A 24,152-nucleotide genomic window follows, 5' to 3' on the forward strand; every position below is an offset into this window, starting at 1 on the left:
ACATGTTTGCTATTGCAACCAGTCTTTTTTTTTGCAACCGGTATGCGCAGTTAAACTCGTGTAACGTCATGTGTGACGTAGGTTGGTAATTCCCCCGTAGAGACTGTTTAATATAAAACAACATTATTTTCTGTTCAACACTAAATTAAGCACTTTTAAACAAGTGATGCATTTTGAGTAATATTATTCATATATATTGTTTATTATTATAGTTTGGTTACTAATTATATTCAATTTAATTTACCTTTATTTGTATAGCGCTTTAACGATGTAGATTGTATCAAAGCAGCTTCACATAAAAGATCATAGTAAATTGAAATATAGCTCAGTTTTAAAGTTTAAGTTCAGTTCAGTTTAGCTCAGTTCAGCGTGACTTAATAATCACTACTGAGAGTCCAAACACTGATATACGATATATGTTGTCCACCTCACCTGGTTTATATTGTCACATTACCTTGTTAAACAATAATAACCCAAAAAATTGAAAAAACGTTTCAATTCAATTCTTGCAAACTAAATTAGCATGTACAGAAATAAAGCAACGTTTACATATCAAAGTCATTGATTGCCAGACTCCTTAGCAATCTTTTGGCATCTTCTTGGCTCAGTACCATGTCTTCCACTAACAACATACTAATGCATACTAACAAACATACTAATCACACTATGAAAAAGCATGTTGCTAGTATGATTAGTATGTTTGTTAGTATTGTTTAGTATGTTGTTAGTCTGTCCAAATGTAAAGTCAACAGCAGTATTTTTTACAAAGGAAGTCTAGGGGAAAGTTACTAGGAAAGTTACTAGTAACTCTGAGAACTCGCTGATGTGATGACAGCTCCATTAATTGTTATTGCAGCACTTTTTGCTTTACAATTTTAATGTTTGTTTGCCATGCCGCAAAGAGGACCGTCTGATATTTGTGCAATGCAAAGTGTAAAGCCTATCGCACTGTGGACGAGGTGCAATGTTGTGCCGTGTCTTTAAAGTGCTATTTGTTTCCTATGAGTGAAACCTGCGCAGAGAGGCGCGCACTCCGCAGATTCATTTACTTAGTAACGCAAGCCATATACAGGGAAGTGCTTTCAGCCACCGATAATGTTCTTATTGATCATGTATTTTAACTGAAATATTGTCAGTTAAATAGACCTGAGCATTCATTTAGTTGTTTAAGCGTAAAAAGAGATAAGCGTAAGTGAAAGGTAAATGCTGTCAGGTGCAGCAGACAAGCGGCAAAAATCACAGGAAGCGCCCGGCCAGAAGCGCTTAATCAATAAAAGTCCCCGTGCACAGAGGCGTGGCGCGGCGCTTCTTTTCCTGTGTCACGAAAGTGTCAACTGCATTTTAATGACAAACATAAAGCTTAATTTTTGCAGTACTTTTGAGCTTAAATTATAATGAAGAAAAATACATTAACCTTCAGAATGATGCGGGACACGAAATTCATCCATGTGGGCCCATTGATTACCCCTCATCTAAAATTTCTTTGCGCCCCCCCTAGTGCCATCTGGCGGCCCCCAGTTTGAAAACCCCTGGGCTAGATTGAACAGATACTTGAGATTATTTATTCCAATAGTTCCTTAACAAGCTCCAAGTCATGACTATTCTACTTATGTACACTGTATATTGCTTGCTGCTTGAATACATATTTTGGTTGGTAGTTTCTTTAGTTTAAATTTGATGCTTTTCACCTATACAGCGTCAATTTTTATGCTTGAGTGCATGTTGTATTGTGTCTACTATTGTTGTGAACCAAATAACATTAAATAACATTAACATTAAAAGATCACCTTTTGTCTGTTAATTCTGCCCAAGCACACTGAACACATTTGAAGATGTGCAGTTATTTTTAGATAAACCCACAGCTAAAAGTAGTTCCTGGCAGGTTTTGACTGCAGTACAGTTTCATATCAATATGCTGAATGGTTTCAGGTACATCACAGCTATACAACTATTTAAAAAATACAGTCCAATAAACAACAAAACTGAAAGCTTTGGACGAGATGCGTAAGAAACACACAGGTGCAGTTCGAGGACAAAAACCTGACAGATGTCTTGAGATACAACTGTTGTGGAATGTAGTAAAAGCAGAATAAGTTACTATAGTCCTGTGCATTATATAAAATAAAGCACAAGCGAGGTGTTGAGGTCGCAGCTAAAGGAGCAGTAGATCTTGGAAATGCTATTGTTAGTTTGATAGCACTAAATGCCTACTGTTCTAGCATGCAAACTGACAAGCTCAGATCAGCTTCCTTAATGCATACTAGACAGCATTAGCTAAATGTTAAATGTTAAAAGCAGTAAATGAAAGAATTTTTAATACCTTTTAGGGCCATTATGAATGAAATTTCAGACTTGTGCAGAGATAAATACAGATATATTTTTTTTAATGACCAAGTTGGGCCAATAGAAAAGATTTTTACTTGCTACCATTAAAAAAATAATAATAAATAAAAAATATTTATTTCTTAGCCACATATTTTCAAAACAGTTTACAATTCTAATGTATATTTTAAGGCTGTAAACCCCTCACTACACACTTTAAACACTTTTTTCAGACAGGCATTAACATTTTCACACTTTTCTCTCGTTTAAACACTCTCAAACTTCAAATCTTCATAAAGAACTGTTTTTGCCACGCAAAGCTTATGTAGATTATGTTCTTGTTTATGAATGGGTTCATATGCACAGAAGTGTTGTTCAGCCACTAAAAACGTCCAGGAAAAAAAATTGGCTATGTTCAAGTTCATGGAGTACCTTTTACAGCATCGATAATATTGTCAGTTAAATAGACCTGAGCATTCGTTTAGTTGTTCAAGTTATAAAGGAGCAGAAAACAAGCAATGTACGAGGATCAGCGAGCACAACTGAAAATGAAAAGTCACCCGTTACTTTATGTAAGTGTAATGTAAAAAGACGACAGGATATTTTTGTTTTTAGCACTGCTTTTTTCCTGATCGGATTTTTATTTAGTTTAATAACAGAACATAAGTAAATGTGCTCTTCTGCCTAACTAGCTTTACTAAGGTGAAGTTTGATTTATATTCACACATTCGTTCATTGTTGAACAGGTGTCATTCATTATGTTCAGGTTAATATGTGGTAACATGATGTTTATTTTCTATTGCATTTCATCTCTCTCACCTCTCCATGCTCCACTGCTCTGCCCTTCGGTGTGTCTTCTGGTAAGAAGTAGAGTCTGGAGCTGGCCAGCAGGTGGCGCTGCATCTGGTCTTCCCATAGCAGTGTGACCTCCGCTATACACACGGGCTCCTGAGGGCCGCATCGCATGAAGTAAAACTCCCCGAGCTTCCAGACTCGAATCGGGCCTCCAGACTCCTTCTTTAAGCCCACCGACTTATAGAAGGCGAAGGAGCCTCGCAAGCAGCTGGGAGCACCTAACCACTGGCAGGACAAGAACACACCAAACAAAAATATACAGGTTAGAGAACAAAACACTGAATAATTTAGGGGTCAGAGTGCAAAATTATGGGTTAGACAAAACACTGTAGGTGATGTAAATCAATAAAAATCCTCACACTTCCCCAGTCGATTGATTCCATAACGTTTTCTAAAACGTCATGTTTATTGTGATCCCGGACAACAAAACCAGCCTATTATGAGACAATATGAGTTTTATAATGCGTTTAAACACAGTTTTGTGGGAACAGTCTGTGAATATAACCTGCTTCTACTTCTAAAATCTATTTGTTTTATTTTTTTATCATCACATTTCATAAAAACTGACTGCGGAAACATATTGATTGACATTCTCCTTTTATACGTGACATCAGAGGGGAAAAGCCCCACCAATAAGACAATCTACCCCTCATTACCATAGTACATTAGACTTATTATTGAATCTGCCACTATGCTGACACACAGGCATTTGTAGCTCCGCCCTCTTTTGAAAAGAGCACAATCTCATTTGAATTTAAAGCGACTGTCACCAAAATGGAATGCAAAACTAGGATTAAAACCTAAAAGGGGCTAATTTTAAAAATTATACAACATAACTTGAGGTATTTTGAGCTGAAACTTCACATACACACTCTAGCTACATCAGAGGCTTATTATACATTATGTAAAAAGAGGCATAATTGGTCCTCTTTAAGTTACTTAAGGATAATTGTAGAAATAACCTACAATGCACTGTAACAGTACAAATTATACATTTTAAATGCCAAATATCATTGGAATATTAAGCAAAAAAATCATGCTTCATGAAGACATTTAGTAAATTTTCTACCATAAATGTATTGAAATGTAATTTGTTATTTAAAAATGCATTAAAACCTTAATTTGTACAACTTTAAAGATGTTTTCCTAATGTGAAGTTTATTTCTGAACTAATTTTGAGAGGATCACGTGTTTATGATTTCTTGGGGCTGGTGCAGCATTATCCAATTTATGATTCACAAATCAGACGATTCCTAAGCCACTATAAATACCCTAAGTTCCATATAACAGCCATCTTCGTTTTGAAGAATCCCTCTTCCACCCCTACTTCTCCTCCTTTCCTAGATGGGTGACACGGTGGCCCAGTGGTTAGCACTGTTGCATCACAGCAAGAACGTCACTGGTTCTAGTCCTTACCAAGCCAGGTGACGTTTCTGTGCGGCGTTTACACATTCACCCCATGATCATGATGTTTCCCACAGGTTCCCTGGTTTCCTCCCACCGTCCAAAAACATGCAACTTAAATTAATTGACTAATCCAAATTGGCACCATAGACATGCTCCTAGTAAGTAGTTATCTCTTAAGAACAATCACTATCTGTTCATTAGCTAATACAGCAGAGGAGTTCTCGAGATCTACCCAAGCTCAAACTTCTCTCTCCCCTTGCTAACGGAAGGGAGCTCCGGGCTCGAGGATCTAATGAGCTCAGGGCTCTCTCCAGCGACAGCATGCCAAATAAGCTTTATAATCAATCATCAGCTAAGTGTGAACTCTTAAACTTTTGATTATTTTCAACCCCACAATTCCAGAATTTCAAATAGTTGTCATTTTTAAGTGAAAATGTTATTTGTTCAGCTTTCGAATGATGTATAAATCTTATTTTTCAACAGAAATTGAGTGTTTCTATGGTCCAATGTCAAAAATATGCATTAATTGTGCAAAATTAAGATCCCGGGCAGCATAGTGGCGCAGTGGGTAGCAAAATCGCCTCACAACAAGAAGGTCCCTGGTTCGAGTCTCAGCTAGGTCAGTTAGCGTTTCTGTTTTGAGTTTGCATGTTCTCCCTGTGTTCGCGTGGGTTTCCTTCAGGTGCTCCGGTTTTCGAAGTCCGAAGATGTAGGTGAATTGGGTGGGCTAATATAGTCCGTAGCGTATGTGTGAATGAGAGTGTATGGATGTTTCCCAGAGATGGGTTGCAGCTAAAAGGCCATCCGCTGCGTAAAAGATATGCTGGATTATCTGGCTGTTTATTTTGTTGTGGCGACCCCAGATTAATAAAGGGACTAAGCTGAAAATAAAATTAATAGATGATTACCTTGATATACCTTGAATACCTTGTTTGAGAAAAATCAGCCTTTAAAAATGTATTGTACACTCTCAGAAATTAAGGTACAGGAGCTGGGTCATTGGGGCAGTACCTTTTCAAAAAATACATATTTGTACCTAAAGATACCACTTTGGTACTTCACAGGTTTTTCCTTTTACATTAGACTGAAAAAGGCACAAAGTCTCAAAATAAGCAGGTGCCTGAAAAGCTCAACAGCTTTTTGCCTTCAGTGTTGAGTCTGTGGTTAATCAATTTATCAATACATAAACTTCACCTAGATATTGCTCTTGCACAGATGTTGTAATAAATGAGAAATGTTTTGTTGGATAAACACTTCATAACAGTAAGACAAGGAAACGTAGCAAAGAAGCTCAAATACACAAACAGGCTTCACATGATTCGCATTATCTGTGTGAGCAGTTAGCGTGGCTTCTCAAATCAGCTGAGTGGGAGGAAAAAACTTCCAGGACTATCTGCTAAAAATATATGGCAAGCGGTTTGAGCCATTCGTCTGCAGAGTATGAATTCTTTACATCAACAAATTATTCAACAATGTTCACATGCTAAACTGCTAATCCTTGATATAAACAATTTCGTGTTCAAGGTTAGATGCTACCTATTCACACCAATATTTGGTGTTCACTGTAAAATGTTCATTCTTGAGACCAACAATTTAGTGTTCACTAGTAGAAATCGCTAATTTTTTATTTAAACAGTTAGTGTCCGTAGCTAAAATGCTAATTATTGATACCAATAATTCACTAATATAAAAAAAAAAATTCTCGATATTAACAATTTAGTGTTCACTAGTTTAAATGCTAAACCATGTTAGCAGCAATTTAAATGTTCACAATGCTACTTCTTGATACCAACAATGTAGTGTTCATTGCTAAAATACTAATTCTTGATGTCAACAATTCACTAGTATAAAATTTAGTGTTCACTAGTTAAAATGCAAAATTTTGATACCAACAATTTAGGGCTCACAGATTTTGTAAGTGTGCGACCAGTGGTCTTTGTTTATTCAGTTTGTTTGTATCGAAACTATTACACCGAGTGTAAACATGTTTGCACCACAACCAAACTTTAACCTTGTGTAGGATTTTCACCGCATTTTGTGACCGGAATAACACACGCAGCTTTCTGAAGCCTGGTTTATACTCGACGCGTCCGCTTGTTTGTGCGCGGCGAATGTGACGTCATCGCAGAGTTTGCGGAGGTTCGCTATGGGTGCGCGTGGCATGATTTCGGCTGGTGGTGCGCAGGGCATTTTTTGAGACTCGAGCAAACAGTGCGCGCAGCGCCGCAACTGTTTTGAGTTAAACATGAAACACTTTGAAGAGATTTTATCTGAAACAGTACAACAGTACACACATCTTTATGACCCTGCTGAAACGAGGGGGTTTCATGGCCCTTTAAATGCTAATTCTTGATATAATAAAAATAATACAATAATTCACAATTTTAAATGCAAATTTTTGGTATCAACATTTTTATGTCCACAAGCTAAAATGCTCGTTCTTGATACCAACAATTTAATGTTCATAGCTAAAAATGCTAATACTTGATCTCAACAATTCACTAGTATAAAATGCTAATTCTTGACATCAACAATTTAGTGTTCACTAGTTTAAATGCTAATTCTTGGTATAATAATAAGAATAATAATACAATATTCCACAATTTTAAATGCTAATTTTTGGTATCAACAATTTTTTGTCCACAAGGTGAAATTTTACTTCTTGATACCAACAAATTAGTAATCATAGCTAAAATGCTAATTCTTGATATAAACAATTCACTAGTATAAAATGCAAATTTTTGATAGCAACAACAATTTACTGTTAATAGCTAAAATGATAATTCTTGATACCAATAACAGTGTTCACTAGTTTAAATGCTAAACCATGTTATTAACAATTTAGTGTTCATAATGCTACTTAATACCAACAATTTAGTGTTCACAGCTAAAATGCTAATTCTTGATGTCAACAATTCATTCATTCATTTTCTTGTCGGTTTAGTCCCTTTATTAATCCAGGGTCGCCACAGCGGAATGAACCGCCAACTTATCCAGCAAGTTTTCACGCAGCAGACCCTTCCAGCCGCAACCCATCTCTGGGAAACATCCACACACATTCACATACACACTCATACACTACGGACAATTTAGCCTACCCAATTCACCTGTACCGCATGTCTTTGGACTGTGGGAGAAACCGGAGCACCCGGAGGAAACCCACGCGAAGACAGGGAGAACATGCAAACTCCACACAGAAACGCCAACTGAGCCGAGGTTCGAACCAGCGACCCAGTGACCTTCTTGCTGTGAGGCGACAGCACTACCTACTGCGCCACTGCCTCGCCACAATTCAGGGTTCACAAGTTTAAATGCTAATTCTTGATATAATCATTCATATAATATAAATTAGGCCTACTACACATATTTTTAACATAATTCACAAGTTTAAATGGTAATTCTTAATATAATAATAATACAATAATTCACAATTTAAAAAATGCAAATCTTTGGTATCAACAACTTTGTCCAGAAGCTGAAATGTTACTTCTTGATACCAAAAAAATAGTGATCATAGCTAAAACGCTAATTCCTGATACCAACAATTCACTTGTATAAAATGCAAATTCTTGATACCAAAGATTTAGTGTTCAAAGCAAAACTAAAATGCTACTTCTTGATACCAACAATTCACTAGTAAAAGTGCTGCTTCTTTATATCATCAATTTAGTGTTCACTAGTTAAAATGCTAATTCTCAACAACACTCAATAGTTAAAAAGGCTAATTCTTGAAAACAGCACTCTAGAGTTCACCAGTTTAAATTCTATTGAACTGTTTCCACATTGGCCATTTTTAGTATCCACACACTTACATTTCTACTAGTAAAATTGAAAATTAAAACTGAAATTCCTTTTTCACAAAATAAATAATTATTTTTTGCAAAATCCTCCATTTTGGAGATCATTACTTTAGTTCAATTGCCTATCATTGATATCAAACAATGAACTGCTACTAGTAAAAACAATTAACATTTTGATAGAAATATTTGCATTAATTCATTTGCTTTCCGATACCCTGAATGTGATTGTTATGAGAAAGCCATTTTAGATATCTGAAATTACTCTCCTAGTTATTGATTTTAGAAACACATTCACGGGTATCAAGAATTATCATTTCAAATACTACTGAAGTCTTCATATTTAACAGTAACAATTTATTCATTAAGATCAAAACCTTTTCTCTACAAGCAAGTGCAAAACTGTGTGAAAAGGGAACTTGAAGAAAGCAATTTTTTCTTGACATGAAGGACGGAAATTAAATGGCAGCTTATGTAGTCACATTTAACTTGACATCAAGAATACTCAGAAATAAGTTTTGAATTTTGTTCAAACTACTTATTTAAAATGAGCTAAATCAGCAATTCTTGAGGTGTCTTTTTAGACAAAATAATTGTTTTATATTCAATCCACTTAAATTTGTAAAAACGATTAAGTTAACTTAGATTTGTGTTGGCACAACATGAAAGAATGGTGTAGAACCCAGCAGTTTTTACAGTGAATTAGAGCTGCACGATATTGGAAACAAATGACATTGCAATATATTGCTTTTCTAGGATAATGAGAATAATTTTAAGTCATGAAATGGGGAGCTCTATTTAAAAATACATAATAACTTCAGGACTACTTTGGATGATAATGGAAAGATTTTGTTGCAGAGTGCATCTCCATAAAATTTAATAAACCAAATCACAAGCAATAATAGAGTAAAGCAAACTTACAAATCGAATAAATGCTTTGTGTTTTTTTTCTGGGAGTATAACTGTACTCAGGTACACATATTGAATAATTAAATGTTAAATAACAGAGTATAATACAGAGTATGATAAAAGAGTATAATAAAAAAACAGAGTAATAATAGAGTTCAGATGCAAAACCCTCTAAATCCATCAGACCTCTTTTTTTTGTAAATGAGCATTTTCTATTAGGCTATGGGGTTCAGAAGTTTCATTTTATATGTAATAATAAGGTTATTAGCTATTAAATAAAATAACTTTTTTTCAGAAATGTAACTTTAGACATTTCTTTGGTTTTTAAGAAGGTAGATTTTCTTTTCAAAACCACTTGTGCTTTTTATGCAAACACCTCTAAATCCACCTATTGAGACAAAACAGAGTAATTAGTTGAAAAATCACTGAAGATGCATTTACAAATTATTTTACCAAACATAAAACACCAAAGGAGTTAAATATCTAAATCTGTCATGTAAGTGGTGGTTCATTGTGCTGTGTTAACCCCTGATAAACCAGGGAAAAAGCAGGAGACTGAATGATTGAAATCTGTCAAGTGCATTAATCAATAACATTAAAACTGACAATAATTAAATCTTAAAAATCTGTCGTCATTTCTGATATTTGGGATTTAAATTAATGGAAGGAGACGAATGTAAACTGTAATCATTGCAAACAGTGTAAACCAAACTTGGTAGATTCACAGTGTAGTGTAAAAACACTGAGAAACATCAATATCTGCATTGTCCATTAATATAAAAAGCTTATTAGACGTAAATGTAATGAAATATTATAAATAATGTATAGTTTTATACAATATATTTGTCTTTTAAAAACAGCTTAAATTAGCAAATAAAACAAGGTAGGCCTACTGGGCAAAAAGGGGATGTCTCTCAGACACTTCTAGAAGCTGTCATTCATTCATTCTCATGAGGTCTTGGTGTCTTGTTTAACCTCATAGCATCCACAGTGGATAAAAGAACGGCATCTTGACTCTGTCTTTTGTGAAACGCAGTTGCCGTGTAATGTATAGCAGTAGTTCTCAAACTTTTTTCATCAAGTACCACTTCAGAAAAAAATAGTCTCTCCAAGTGCCACCAAAATGAGCAGTATTGAAATACAATAGTGTAGTAGGCCCAGTAAAGCAGCTACAACTCTGCACAGTTAAAAAAACGTGGCAGATTACCTCAGAAATATAGGCTTTATGTCATATATGGCATATTATATACATCACTTTTTAATACATTTTTAAATGTGTGTAGCATGTACATGACATACATCATTCTTCCGTGTACCACTAGAAGGAAGCCTGTGTACCACTAGTGGTACACGTACCACAGTTTGAGAACCACTGATCTATAGTATATCAAACTCATTCAAAGTATTGTCGTTGCACAAAAAAACATTATGAATACATGCTACTGTACCGACTGTACATTTGTTTTCTTTTTCTTATAATGTATCCCTTAGAGTTTTGAGTTAAGGGATGTTTTTATTTGCCATTCACTGACAGTTGGACAGCCTCATGCATCTTTTAAAATCGAAATCAGAATAAAACAGTCTCCTTATAAAATATGAAAACATGATTCGATTCACGCCTTCTGATTGGTTCTCGGGATATATTGGCTTTTGCTGTCAAAGGCAGGTGGCGTTTACCGGCTTTTGCCACCAAACTGTTATTTCTGAATGTGCTGACACTGGGATTTAGATGATTTGAAGCAAATCTATTTGTTGATGGTGTACTACGTGCCTAAAGCATTCACTTAATGTCATTATCTCATTTTTGGTGGAAGTGGTGTTTAGCGGCTTTTGCATCTAAACTCTTCATATAATCTTCATACTGCACATAAATACAATTAATCCTTCTCGAACATACAAAAATGTTAATATCCTGAGCTTGAATGCTTTAAATGGGCTTAAAATGCCTACACAGTCATAAGCCTTAAAACACAAGCAATTTTGTGGTAACTTTATGGTTTAACTTTGCAATTACTCCACAATCATGTGTGTTTTACCTCCTACACAACTATAATCTAAAACTATATTCGACATTGCAGATCCTGAGATGTGACTATTGTGGATGTGCACATTGGGATATCGATGCCAAAACTGTATTGTGCAGCTCTATTGTTTTGTTTGTTTACTAGCTGAAATTAAATTCCTGACTCCTAAACATTTATACAACAATGTAATTCCTGATATCAAAAACTGCCATTGTTATTATTAGAAATTGAATTCATATTTGAATTATTGAATTGTTAGCAACAAGAATTCACATACTGAACAGATCAAAACAGTCAAAACAGCTTGCCATATCCAAAACAAACTATAAAAATAAGGGTTAAATTAGACAGGAACTAATCATTGACGTAACCTACTCAGAACTGCTGGTAAAGTTTCCATGGTTGAAAACACATTCCAGTCTATTAATCTACTTAGGAATGGCTTGATATAGCAATGGAAAAAAAGCATAAAGATACAGATTTTCTTCAGTTGCAGAATGTAAAACATAAAAATTCCATTATCTAAATGCCAAAATAGGGTTTGCTGTTATTAAATATAAACATGTGCTGGCGTCACATACTGTAACTAAAAATGGAGATTAAATGTGACAGCAACGCTGAATATCTCTCTCTCACACTCACAGACACACACACTTTTTTATCTTAAAATATACTAATGGATGGCTATTTTCTTGATTTCTGCTTAGAGTGTACAAATTTAAGCTATATTTAAATATGAAGAGTTTAGATGCAAAAACCTCTAAATGCCATCGGAAATTATCCTCTAAAATTAGCATTTTTATCAAGCTTCTGTGTGTGTTCGGTTAAAAAAACGTTAATTTTATATGGAAATTTGAGATGGCACTTAGAGGTTTTTGCATCTGACCTCTTCATGTATTATTTGAAATATTTTCTACAACATTAAACTAAAATATTATTGTTATTCTTTCAATATCTTTCACAACAGAAAAGGTATTAGCATGCTTTTAAAAGTTAAAAACAACAACAACAATTAAAAGAAAGTCATTACATAAATTTATATAACATACATAAGATTCAAAATTGGATGGACTCCATAATGCACATGACATCTGGTTGGAAAATGTACAATACTGTATTTAAATATATTATTTAGCATTATTTAATTGCATTTAATTAAAATAGTTTAATGCATGATTTTATTGTTTTTAATCAAGCTATAAAACCTATTAAATTATTATTATTATTATTATTACTATTATTATTTATGTTGCCTTTTTACTAAAATGAGTGAAAAATAAGTGATAAATAAAAATCATTGATGGCTATACATAATATTACAAGCAAATAAACTAAAATAAGTATTGTTGTTATTCTTTCAATATCTTATTACCAAATAATTTGTTAGCATGCTTCTAAGAATTAAAAACAACAAATAAAAAAAATAAAACTCATTTCATACATTTTTATAACATATGAGATTCAAAATTAAATGGACTCAATAAAATGCGACCTTGAACATGATAAAAAATGAAGCGGATTAATTTCATAATACACATGATATCTGGTTGAAAACAAAATGTACAATGCTGCATTTAAATATATTTTTAGCATTATAAAACTGCATTAAAAGTTTAATACATTAATTTTTTATTGTTTTTGACAAGCTATAAAACCTATTATTCAATGATTATTATTTTGTTAATATTATTAGTGGTGCCAAAATGTACATAACTGTATTTAAATATTTTATTTAGCATTATTAGATTGCATTAAATAGTTTAAAACATGCATTTTTTACTGCATTTAATAAGCTATAAAACCTATTTAATTATTATTTTTATTATTATTAGTGTTGCCTTGCTACTAAAATGAGTGATAAAGAAGTGATAAATAAAATACTTGGTTAAATAAAAATCACTGAAGGCTATACATAATATTACAAGCAAACAAAATAAAAATAAATATAGTAATATAATTTTTTTTACATATGCCAAGAAAGACGGACACATTTAGTTAATTTCATTCCAAATAAATTACTTTTTTGGTATAACGAGGAACACATAATATGGTGTTGAAACATATTCTGTTAAACTATTTTAGTAAATGGTTTTAAAAACAAGTAATTTTTTTATTAACATTAACTATAATAAACCATTTGATAAAAATATGATGAACGTAGGTGCGATTAGTAAATAAATCATCCAAAAAAATGGATAATAGATATTTTCATTAGAAGCATCAGTGGAGTTTAATAATAGGGTACATGCGGAAGGACTTTTAATTTGTCAGTAACCCGAGTTAAGCGCTTCTGGTGAACTGTATGCCATTACAAAATCCTTGTGTTTAAGGTCTGTTTGCATTAAAAATCAGTGATTTTTACACTGGCTGAGTGACATTGATGCTGTAAACAGAACTGTGTAAAATGGAAAAGTCACATTAACCGTTCACTAGAAATTTATCAGTATGGGAAAAACACTTGCTCCACATATATGCCCTATTACACAAAGTTTTTTTTTAGTATTGTTGTATGGCTTTCATAATAAAAATATCAGACATTGCTATAATAATAATAATAATAATAATAATAATAATAATAATAATAATAATAATAATAATACAATACTGCAAAACTATAATAAAACAAACAAATAAATACTTTAATCAATTTCAATAATACAATCATTGTTGTTCACCAAGACTGAAATCAGTTGGTTATTGCATTACAAACTAAAATAAAAACTAAAAATACATGTTAAATATATACATATATATATATATATATATATATATATATATATATATATATATATATATATATATATATATATACATATACATTTAACATGTATTTTTAGTTTTTATTTATAATTTTTATTTGTTTTAACATGTATTTTTAACTCATTTATTTTCACTTTTTAAAAGCAAATTACATCTATTTAGTCTAATGTGTGCATTCTGTTGACATCGTATAAGAAAAAGGAACCAATTTTCATATGCATATGTATTTTGTTTGTCTGTGCTATAGAATAGCCTTCGGTGAGTCACAGTTGTTGTCCTGATTTGCATTATTTATATCCTATTTAATAATTTTTGTATTTGCTTTTCCTGCATCATGCGGACAAAACAACATATAATAACAAAAACAAAGCTTAATGTTTTTTTTTATTAATTTAAAAAGCATATTTAAACAATATTATACACTCAAAATGTTTTATTATTATTATATCATTACTATTTCTACTACTTATCATGGTTTTGTTTACTGATATGGTTATTTGCACACTAAGCACTACATTTGTTGAAGACATTAACAAAACAACATCTATAGGAAGAAAGTAAAAGGTTCATGGGAAATCATTCGATAAATCGATTCACACTTTGAATTGTAATATTTTGTAATTCGTTATTAATAATTGATCTTCAGCTACAGATGTTGTCTATGCAGCCTTCACTGAGAAACATCTCAAAATTTGTATAATTTAATTATAGACAACAATAGCAGCATACAATATTTTATAAACAAAACATATTAAAATGGTTTAAGTATTTTAAATAAATGGTAAACGTATGCTCAAATATAAAATTTTAAATGTTTAATATTAATATTTATTTGCCATTTTATTTGTTGATACTTCTACTGGCAGAATGAAAAAGGTGAAATGCATTAAAACATTAAATGTCCACCTACAGTTGAAGTCAGAATTTTTATTTCTTTTTAAAAAAATTCTCAAATGATGATTAACAGAGCAAGGAAATGTTCACAGTATGTGTGATATTTTTTTCTTCTGGAGAAAGTCTTATTTGTTTTATTTCGGCTAGCAGTTTTTATTTTTTTAAAAACCATTTTAAGGTCAAAATTATTAGCCCCTTTAATCCAATTTTTTTTTAATAGACAACAGAACAAACCATTGTCATACAATAACTTAACTAATTACCCCAACCTGCCTAGTTAACCTAATTAACCTTGTTAAGCCGTTAAATGTCACATTAAGCTGTATAGAAGTGTCTTGAAAAACATCTAGAAAAATATTATGTACTGTCATCATGGCAACGATAAAATAAATCAGTTATTAGAGATAAGTTATTAAAACTGGTGTTTAGAAATGTGTCGGAAAATCTCTGTTAAACAGAAATTACGGGCAAAAAAAATAAACATTCTGACTTCAACAGTATTTTTAAAATAAAATACAAAATGCATGAATAAAGTTACAAGTTTGATTATCAACTACATTTATGTAGCCTTCAATAAAATTAGCATTTTTTATATCCTTATACTTCATTCATCATAAGTTGCCTCGTATATAGAACCCTTTTAGTAATATGTTGATACAACAACATCAAATAGACACAATATTTTAAAAACAACACATTAAAGCTTTAATTTACTAGAATAAGTAGTAAAGCTTAATGAACAATACAAAATCTAAATATGTCTGATAACAGCATTATTGTTCTTGCGGTTTTATTTCTTGAAACTGTTACCAGCACACTAAAAAACTAATTATTATAACCCAAAGCACTACAAAATGCTACAGGCTGACTGGAATACATTTGATAAGACATTTAAGATTACAAAATAATTATAAAGATATTTTTGCCAAAACCAAATATTAGTTTGAATGGGAAATGCATACTTATGTATATAAACTACATTACAGCAAGATCTGTTCTTTATTTATTAGTTATTGGCATCCATCGCAGGGTTTAAAAATATTAATAAGCTAAACAGTTTATAATGCAATATGCTCATAAAAATTACTTTAGCTTCTTGTTCAAGCTGCTCATTTACAATTAGTTGAAACAACACAATCGGGTTGTGTTCAATCCACTTGTAAAAGTTATTTAGTTAAATAATCGATTTGTGTTAGGACTAGGCATTGGGTCACGGTAAGATTCTGACAGTATGATACTATTGGATAAAAATATCACAGAAGTATTACAGTATTGCGATTACGGCTCGAAAATATATTCTTTTTGAATGCTGGAGTAAAAAACTAAAACTTTTCTTCCCATTTGAACACAATACACCTTGTTTTTTGAAAGATTTCTAATCTTTTGGAGCAGTAAACATGTCAGGCTAAATAATTCAAATGAATCAGACTTCTGCTGTATTCACTAGTTTCTATTACACAGATTTCTTTACAATTTAAAAGGCCATCATTGAATATTTTTTCTGTTAAAGGCACTGCTGTCTTAAAAAACAAACTAAAAGTGAAAAAAAAAACTTACACATACCATGGGAACGGTTTTACAGCAGATTTTGGCGGTTTTAAACTTGACTTTTCTAAACCATGGTATACCTTAAAAAAAAGATTATCGTCCCATAACCTATTTATAGGGACAAGTAGGGATTGTGTGGATCCCAAACTTTTTTTAAAGTGTATGCACATGTACACATATTCCCTGCATTACATTCACACAAACAAAGCATTATATGTAGTGTTTTCCACAGAAACAGATTGGGTACAGTATATCCTCCTGAAGGAGGCCTGAGTTTGACAGACTTACAGTATTTTAACTTTGGCTGTCAATCACAGAGCTGCTACCCGAGTCAGACAGTCATGGGTCAGTCAGTCAGTCAGTCACCCTTGCCCCACCCCCACCGGTAACCCACATATTCACCCAAAAACTGACCAATCATAGGACACAAAACTCGGCGTCCACATGTCGAGCGCCTACTGGTAAAACAGAGAACTAGTCTTGCAGTTCAACCACAATACACATCTGACTGTCAACTTTTTACTTTACACTCCAACAAACACCAAAGTGAGTATAACTTAAAAACAAAATAAACAATAATAATACAAAACACACATAAAGAGCAAGAGAATGATTTATAAAAGGCAACCAAAATGACCTTGGAGCTTTTGCTTCGCTAAAAAATATTTGTATTTATTAGTACTCAAATTAAACAAAGGATCACATTATAGACGAGCTGATGATGAACAGTGTTCATAATATTTATATAAATAATCTTTTTAATAATAACAACCACGATAAACAACGTCCTCAATCCGGGTGTTTTCCGATGGTTAATAATACTGGTATTCATTCAATATGAACAACATATTTTTGTCAACTTCCGATTGCCACATACATAAAGGTCTCATATATCAAGACAAAAAAACGTAAGCTAGTGCTGCTATATAGCTAAGCAGACCTAGCAAACACGAATGATATTGTATTAATAATAAATAAACCAATAAAAAATAAACAATATTAGCCTACATTAATCCAAAATAACACCGCAGGCTCGGTAAACAATAAGCTTAACGAAATAACTTCGTAATCTCAAATAAAAATCAGCAGCTCCACCAAGTTTACCTCTTCCTAGAAGTTTCATTACCACGTCATTTTCAATATCGTGCTTAAAACTGGCGAGATGAAATCGATTTCATCGAGATAAAGAAGTCGACGGATCGAGAAATAAACGCAATGCTTTCCCTTTAAATTCGCGGGCTTTATTAGCGTCGCATTTATTAGAAAAATAAACAGAAATCTGTTTGAGAAATGTGGGGGTGGGGGTAAGAGGGAGAATCTATGTAGTCAACACGACACACAAAGAAATTAATCATTAACGTGGGGGAAATCGAAATATTAAACGCACGCGTTCTTGATATTGGGCTAAATCTTTACACAAAACGCGACAAGGAAAATTCGGACGCGTCAGAAACGCCACAAATAAAAGTTTCTCGCCAATATAGACAAGGCAATATTTCCAAGCGTTCGCCTGGCTTGATTGGAGAGGAATCAATTCGGCATTTTAAGCGAAGTTCAAATATAACGACGTGTCGAGGGAGCATCTGCTGCAAAATAAACACGCTTGTAATTAAAAACAAAGGGGCAAATTTAGAGCTCGCGCGCCGGAGCCCCGAGCCGCAACAAAGTAACAGTTTAAAGTTGTAATTCAGTTTACCTGTATCGTACTCTGCTCCATTGCAACTCTACATTCCCTTATCCCTCTCGATGCCCCCTATCAAGTTACACAGCCGGGTACTAACAGCACCGGCACACACATAAACGTAGCTGAAGAAAAGCTTGTGCTTTTTTGTGAAAATAGGGCAGGATCTAGGTGTGGCTTAACTCCGTTTGCCAAAAGAACTTTAATATATGTTATGTATCGCGCACTAAATTGCCTGTTTAAACACGCTCGCCGCTTAATTTCACCCGGTGACTGACAGTGATCGTTAAATGCAGCACTATTTCAATATGGAGCCTTGAAATCCCTATTTCAAGACAATATATATTTAAGTGCGGTACAGAGCATGCGTGCTCTGCTTCAGCGAAACTGCTGATTTTTGACCACGTAAAATAAATACTTCGGCTTCTTAACAATTTTAATGATTGCCTTGGCGTGAAATGTTTCAAATTAAGCATCATATATTGATTTTAAAAAGCACAATAGCTGCTGTGATATATAATGCTTGTCTGTCGTATATATAGGGGAGATTTGGTTGTTTTTAGTCTTGTTGGCCATCACGGTCGACTGACGGTCGTCTGAATGAGATTGCGTTTTTAAATGTTAAGTAGATATGGAGATATTTTAATAATGAACAATATAAAATGAGCTATTTTTGTTCTCCAGCAGGGGGAGTGCGCACGTGATCATTTTCACGAGACAATGGCTGTGACATTTTATTAATTTTTATTTTTTTTGCTCTTGCTGACATCAGAAACCTGAAATGCATGGAAATATGGTCGACTCGAGGTTGTTTACGCTGTAGAACTGCCAAACATCTTTAGGATTGTACATGATTATATAGTATTATTTAATAAATGGATATTGGATGGAGGAGCTCAACTCATTTTTGAAGGGAAAGGGAAACGTATTCAATTGCAAAAACACACACTACATTTTTTTAAGCTAATTTGTTATTGTGTATTGAGGAATAATTGATCAAAATAAATAACAATGCTATTAGTTTTGAACATGAGCTTCATATATTAATTTTAATATTGATTCTTTCATTTGAAAACCTTAATAAAATAAAATTTTATTAAAACTAATGAAGTTCAGGGTGAGTGTGTACATGATAATTCTCTTGAAATAACAGATGTCGTTTTTTTTCAGCCTTTTCCAAGAGTTTATTTTATTTTTTAAAACCTTTATAACATAAAATAATCAATATTAAAATTATTATATAAAGTTTATTTGAAAGTCTGATAAGCTGTTTATAATTTTTACAAAACACCGAATAGTTTATTTGCAAAAAACAAAAACATGATTGGTCAAAAAATAATAGACATTTAGTCAGTTTTGGAAATTAACTTAATTATTTTTTTAATAATTTATATTATTCAAAATAAAATAATCACTATTAAAATGAATATATTAAATTAATTTGCAAAATTGATCAAATTTGCGTTGTTTCTCAGAATTCATGTATTTTTTTCTCATGCATTGAAAAATTTATTTGCAAAAATAAAAAATAAATAAATAATAATGTTTAATGTTAAATAAAAATGTTTTGCAAAATAACTTCTTATAAATGTTTAATGTAGATTTTTATATAAAACCAAAATAAAACTGTTTTTCATATAAAACATAAACAAATAAACAACACATTTTTTTACATAAATAAAACATTGTTATTAATTTTCACAAATCATGTTTTCTGTTATCGTGCATAAAAGATTTCTTTAGCAAAACCCAATTGATCAAAATTAATAATTAATAAAAATATTTTGACGTAAGGTAAACTTTATTGTCCCATGTCAGGAAAGTTAGTCTTGTGTCTATTACCCTTGCTGCAGTTATACAAATTAAGAGTTTCAAACTGCACACAATTGAAAAAAAAAAAAATATATATATATATATATATATATACACACACACACACACACACACACACACACACATAAAAGTGATCTTACTGAACATATATACAGGAGCCTGATAAAAATGCTCATTTTAGAGGAAATTATATACTTATTATTAACTTGAATTAATTACCTTTAGAAATTAGGTCAAATTAGAACAAACTATCTATCAGTATACAAATTAGCTTACATGTAATAATTTTAATAAATTGCTATAACAATTAATTTTTTTGTTATTAAAATATTATTTTTGTATTTTGTTTTATTTCATTTTTGGAACTGATAGTTTGTTATTCGTCCTCCCCCGTGATCTTCACCCTGTGCTTGTGGCAGAACAAATGTTGAGGTCCATCAGAGACAGCAGGACGTCACACTACAGCTGCTCACTGTCCCTGCGTTTACATTTGCACTTCTGCTTTTATTATTGCGGATGGCGGTCGAAGATCTAGTGAATCTTATGAAACTAGAAGTAGCTTTGATTTGGTGAACCTTCAACCACCCAAATTCATTTTAGGAATAATATTACAATGTCATTTGAATAAAATGATCTTAAATGTATTCATATATTTATTTATTTTTGTTAAAAGACATAGATTCACTATTTTCTGATACATTAAAATTAATAAATTAATAAATAGGTTTTTGGATAAAGGTACACCAGCGTATTTGTGTGTAATCTATTTTTTAATTACTTTAATAACAATAAAATGTTTTATTAATAGCAATATTGTTGTTTATATACAGTCAAAGTCATAATTATTAGCCCCTCGTTTTTTTTCCCTATCTCTGTTTAACAGAGAGAAGAGTTTCTCAAAATAATAGTTTTCAACACATTTCTAAACAAAATAGTTTTAATAACTCATTTCCAATAACTGATTGATTTTATCTTTTTCATGATTACAGTTATTGATATTTGACTAGATATTTTTCAAGACTCTTCTTTACAACTTAAAGTGACATTTAAATGCTTAACCAGGTTAACTAGGTAAGGGTAATAAGGCAAGTTATTGTATAACGATGGTTTGTTCTGTAGACTATCAAAAAAAAAATACAGCTTCAAGGGGCTAATAATTTTGACCTTAAAATGGCTTTTTTAAAAATTAAAAACTGCTTTTATTCTAGCCGAAATAAAACAAATAAGACTTTCTCCTGAATAAAAAAAATATCACCAGACTTACTGTGAAAATTTCCTGACTCTTATTTGTGAAATATTTAAAAAATGAATTGTGGGAAAAATCTAATAAAATACTAATACAATATTAATCTGCAGTTAAAACAAAAGTCTTACTGGAATGTATTTAATCTTAGTAAAATTGGATCAATCTTTATATTCATTTTTGAGACAACCATTTCATTAAAAAAACATGGGTAAAATTTTTAAACAATTAATATATTTTTAAAGAATAAAACAAATATTAACTGCTAACTCAGACAAACACCTACTTTGTTATAATTAATAACATTGAAAACTATAATTTAGTTATACGCTCACAATATTAATAGGAATATATTTGAACATAGAAAATTACAAAGTAATAGAAAAAAGCATTATTGTTTTTATATTACTAATAAAATCATATTAATACTGCTTTCATTTAGCCTACACTCTCAGAAATAAAGATATGCAAACTGTCACTGGGGTGGTACCTTTTCAAATGGTGCACATTTGTACTTAAGGGGGTCATAATGGTACCTCAAAATTATATAATATAGTACCTACAATTTTTAAAGGAACACTTTTGTACTTTTTTAAGGTACTAATATGTTGCCTTGACGGATTAATATGGACCTTTCAGGTACAAATGTGTACCATTTGTAAAAGTACCACCCCAGTGACAGCTTACGTAGGCCCTACCTTTATTTCGGAGAGTACAACTATCATATACTCATATTATTACTGATAATAATAAAACGAGAGTAATAAAGGCCATGTATATATTGAGGAATTGAATAATTCCAATGGATTTATACTTTGCTAAAATTATAATAAACAGGCTACGTAAAACATTTTAAAGGATTTATGAATTGTGACAATAGGCTTTCAGTCAAGGTCAGATGTTTGTTATTTTGCACATGTTCTAAATATCAGCACCGATGCTCAAATACCCAATGTAGTCGTGTGATTATAAGTATACTTTAATAACATTAAAAGTTAAAAATCTGATTGGAGTTTGCATTTCTATTCTAAAAGTAAAATGGCTCTCAAGCACATAGAAAGCGGGAATTTAGTGCATTAATGAAACCTCACGAGGGCGCTGTTGTCAATGCTGAAACTGCACTCGCGCTCTTAAAGGGCCAGTTCACCCCCAAAACCAACAATCTGTCACCATTTTTCTCCAGAAGAAAATATATTACCAGACATACTGTGAATATTTACTGACTCTGTTAAACTTCATTGGAGAAATATTAAAAAAGAAAAAAAATTCAAAGGGGGGCTAATAATTCTGACTTCAACTGTATGTCACATACTGAAAGTTTAAATAATATATAAAAATGAATTGTGGGAAAATCATTCATTCGTTTTCCTTCAGCTTAGTCTATAGGTCTTAAACTCAACTCCTGGAGGGCTGCAGCTCTGCACAGTTTTGCTCCGACCCTATCAAACACAGCTGATCTAGTAGTGTCTTGAACACCTTGATTATTTGGATCAGCTGTGTTTGATTTGGGTTGGAGCAAAACAGAGCTGCGGCCCTCCAGGAATTAGGTGTAAGACCTATGGCTTAATCCATGATTCATCAGGGGTCACCACAGCAGTTCCAAATCTGTTTGCATTTCCTTCCCCTAAAGAAGATATTTAGAATATTGTTGAAGCCACTGACTTCATTAGTATTTTCTTCCTACTATGAAAGTCGACTGGTTTCCAAAATGATACAAAATCAAAATAATGTTTGAGCAGAAGAAAAACATATTTAAAGATGAGTAAATGGTGAATAAATGTTTAACTTGAAATCAGTCAGTATGACAGGTAAGAACTGTTAGCAAGAGCTTAGGCCCAGATTGGCTACTTGGGAGGAACGGGAGAATTCCCAGTGGGACGGTCCATTTTTTGGCCACAAGGGTTGGTGTCCCTAGCTGCTTGCACTCTCAGCAGTCGCACTTTTACATTTGTTTATTTATTTGACCATAGCCTCACTCTTTTTATTTATTACTTTGCCACAGCTCTGCTCTTTTTATTTATTTTCTTGCAGCCCCGTGAGCAAAATGCAGCCTGCAGGTTAATGATGATGTAAGTATCATTCGACCCCAAACAGCGGCATCTTAGTGAAGATATGAATTTGAATATATTTAATATTAATGAATATTACACCTGCTTAATGAAAATCAGATTTACTACACTAATAAATCTTTGTGGTCATTGTGGTCCAGTGGTCAGCACGTTGCGTTACGACGTCGCCGATCCGAGTTCAAACCTCACCTGAGTAATTATCTTTTTTTTTTCCATTTTAATGTTAAGGCATATAATACTGTTTGGGTTACTTATGTAGGTGTACATATTTTATTTTTTGTGTGACCACCGTTACAAAGGACTGGATATCTATAAAGAATTTTACACAGCATATATATTTAGATGTTGCAGGCAAGGACGTTGTGATGTTTTAAAGAATAGTGTTGGAGATTTAGCTACCCTTTAATCTTCACTTCAGCCCTGCAAAAGCTTAAAGGGACAGGTCACCCATAAATCATTCATTTACTCACTCTATACTTGTTTCAAACCTTAATGAGTTTCTAACACAAAAGAGAAAAATGTTGATAACAAGTAACCATTGACTTGCATCGTATTTGTTTTTCTTGCTGTAAATGTCAGGATTTTTGCTTTCTTCAAAATATGTTCTTTAGTGTTCAACAGAAAAAAAAGAAACTCATAAACACCACTTGAGAGTGAGTAAACAGTGAGTATGTTTTCATTTTTGGGTGAATTCCTTTTAAGCATTAATGCTAGATTTCATACTGCACCAAAACCGGTTTGTAACTTGAGGTTAGGTTAGTAACATATGATGATATAAGTTTCATTTTATTTTCATGCTTTCAAACAATT

The 24,152-nt window shown here is 32.3% G+C and overlaps 1 protein-coding gene across 1 annotated transcript in view; it reads right to left on the bottom strand.

Annotated features, from left to right (window-relative positions):
- Positions 1–18,310, bottom strand: part of zgc:77151 — a 41,138-nt gene extending 22,828 nt beyond the window's left edge. The window contains 2 exon segments of the mRNA NM_205565.2: positions 3,142–3,402; positions 18,213–18,310. Coding sequence (NP_991128.2) covers positions 3,142–3,402; positions 18,213–18,233 — 282 coding nt within the window. The 5' untranslated portion in view covers positions 18,234–18,310.
- Between the last annotated feature and the right edge of the window lie 5,842 nt (positions 18,311–24,152).

Source organism: Danio rerio, chromosome 21 (assembly GCF_052040795.2).
Source record: "Danio rerio strain M-AB ecotype USA chromosome 21, GRCz13ab, whole genome shotgun sequence".
Lineage (NCBI taxonomy): Eukaryota > Metazoa > Chordata > Actinopteri > Cypriniformes > Danionidae > Danio > Danio rerio.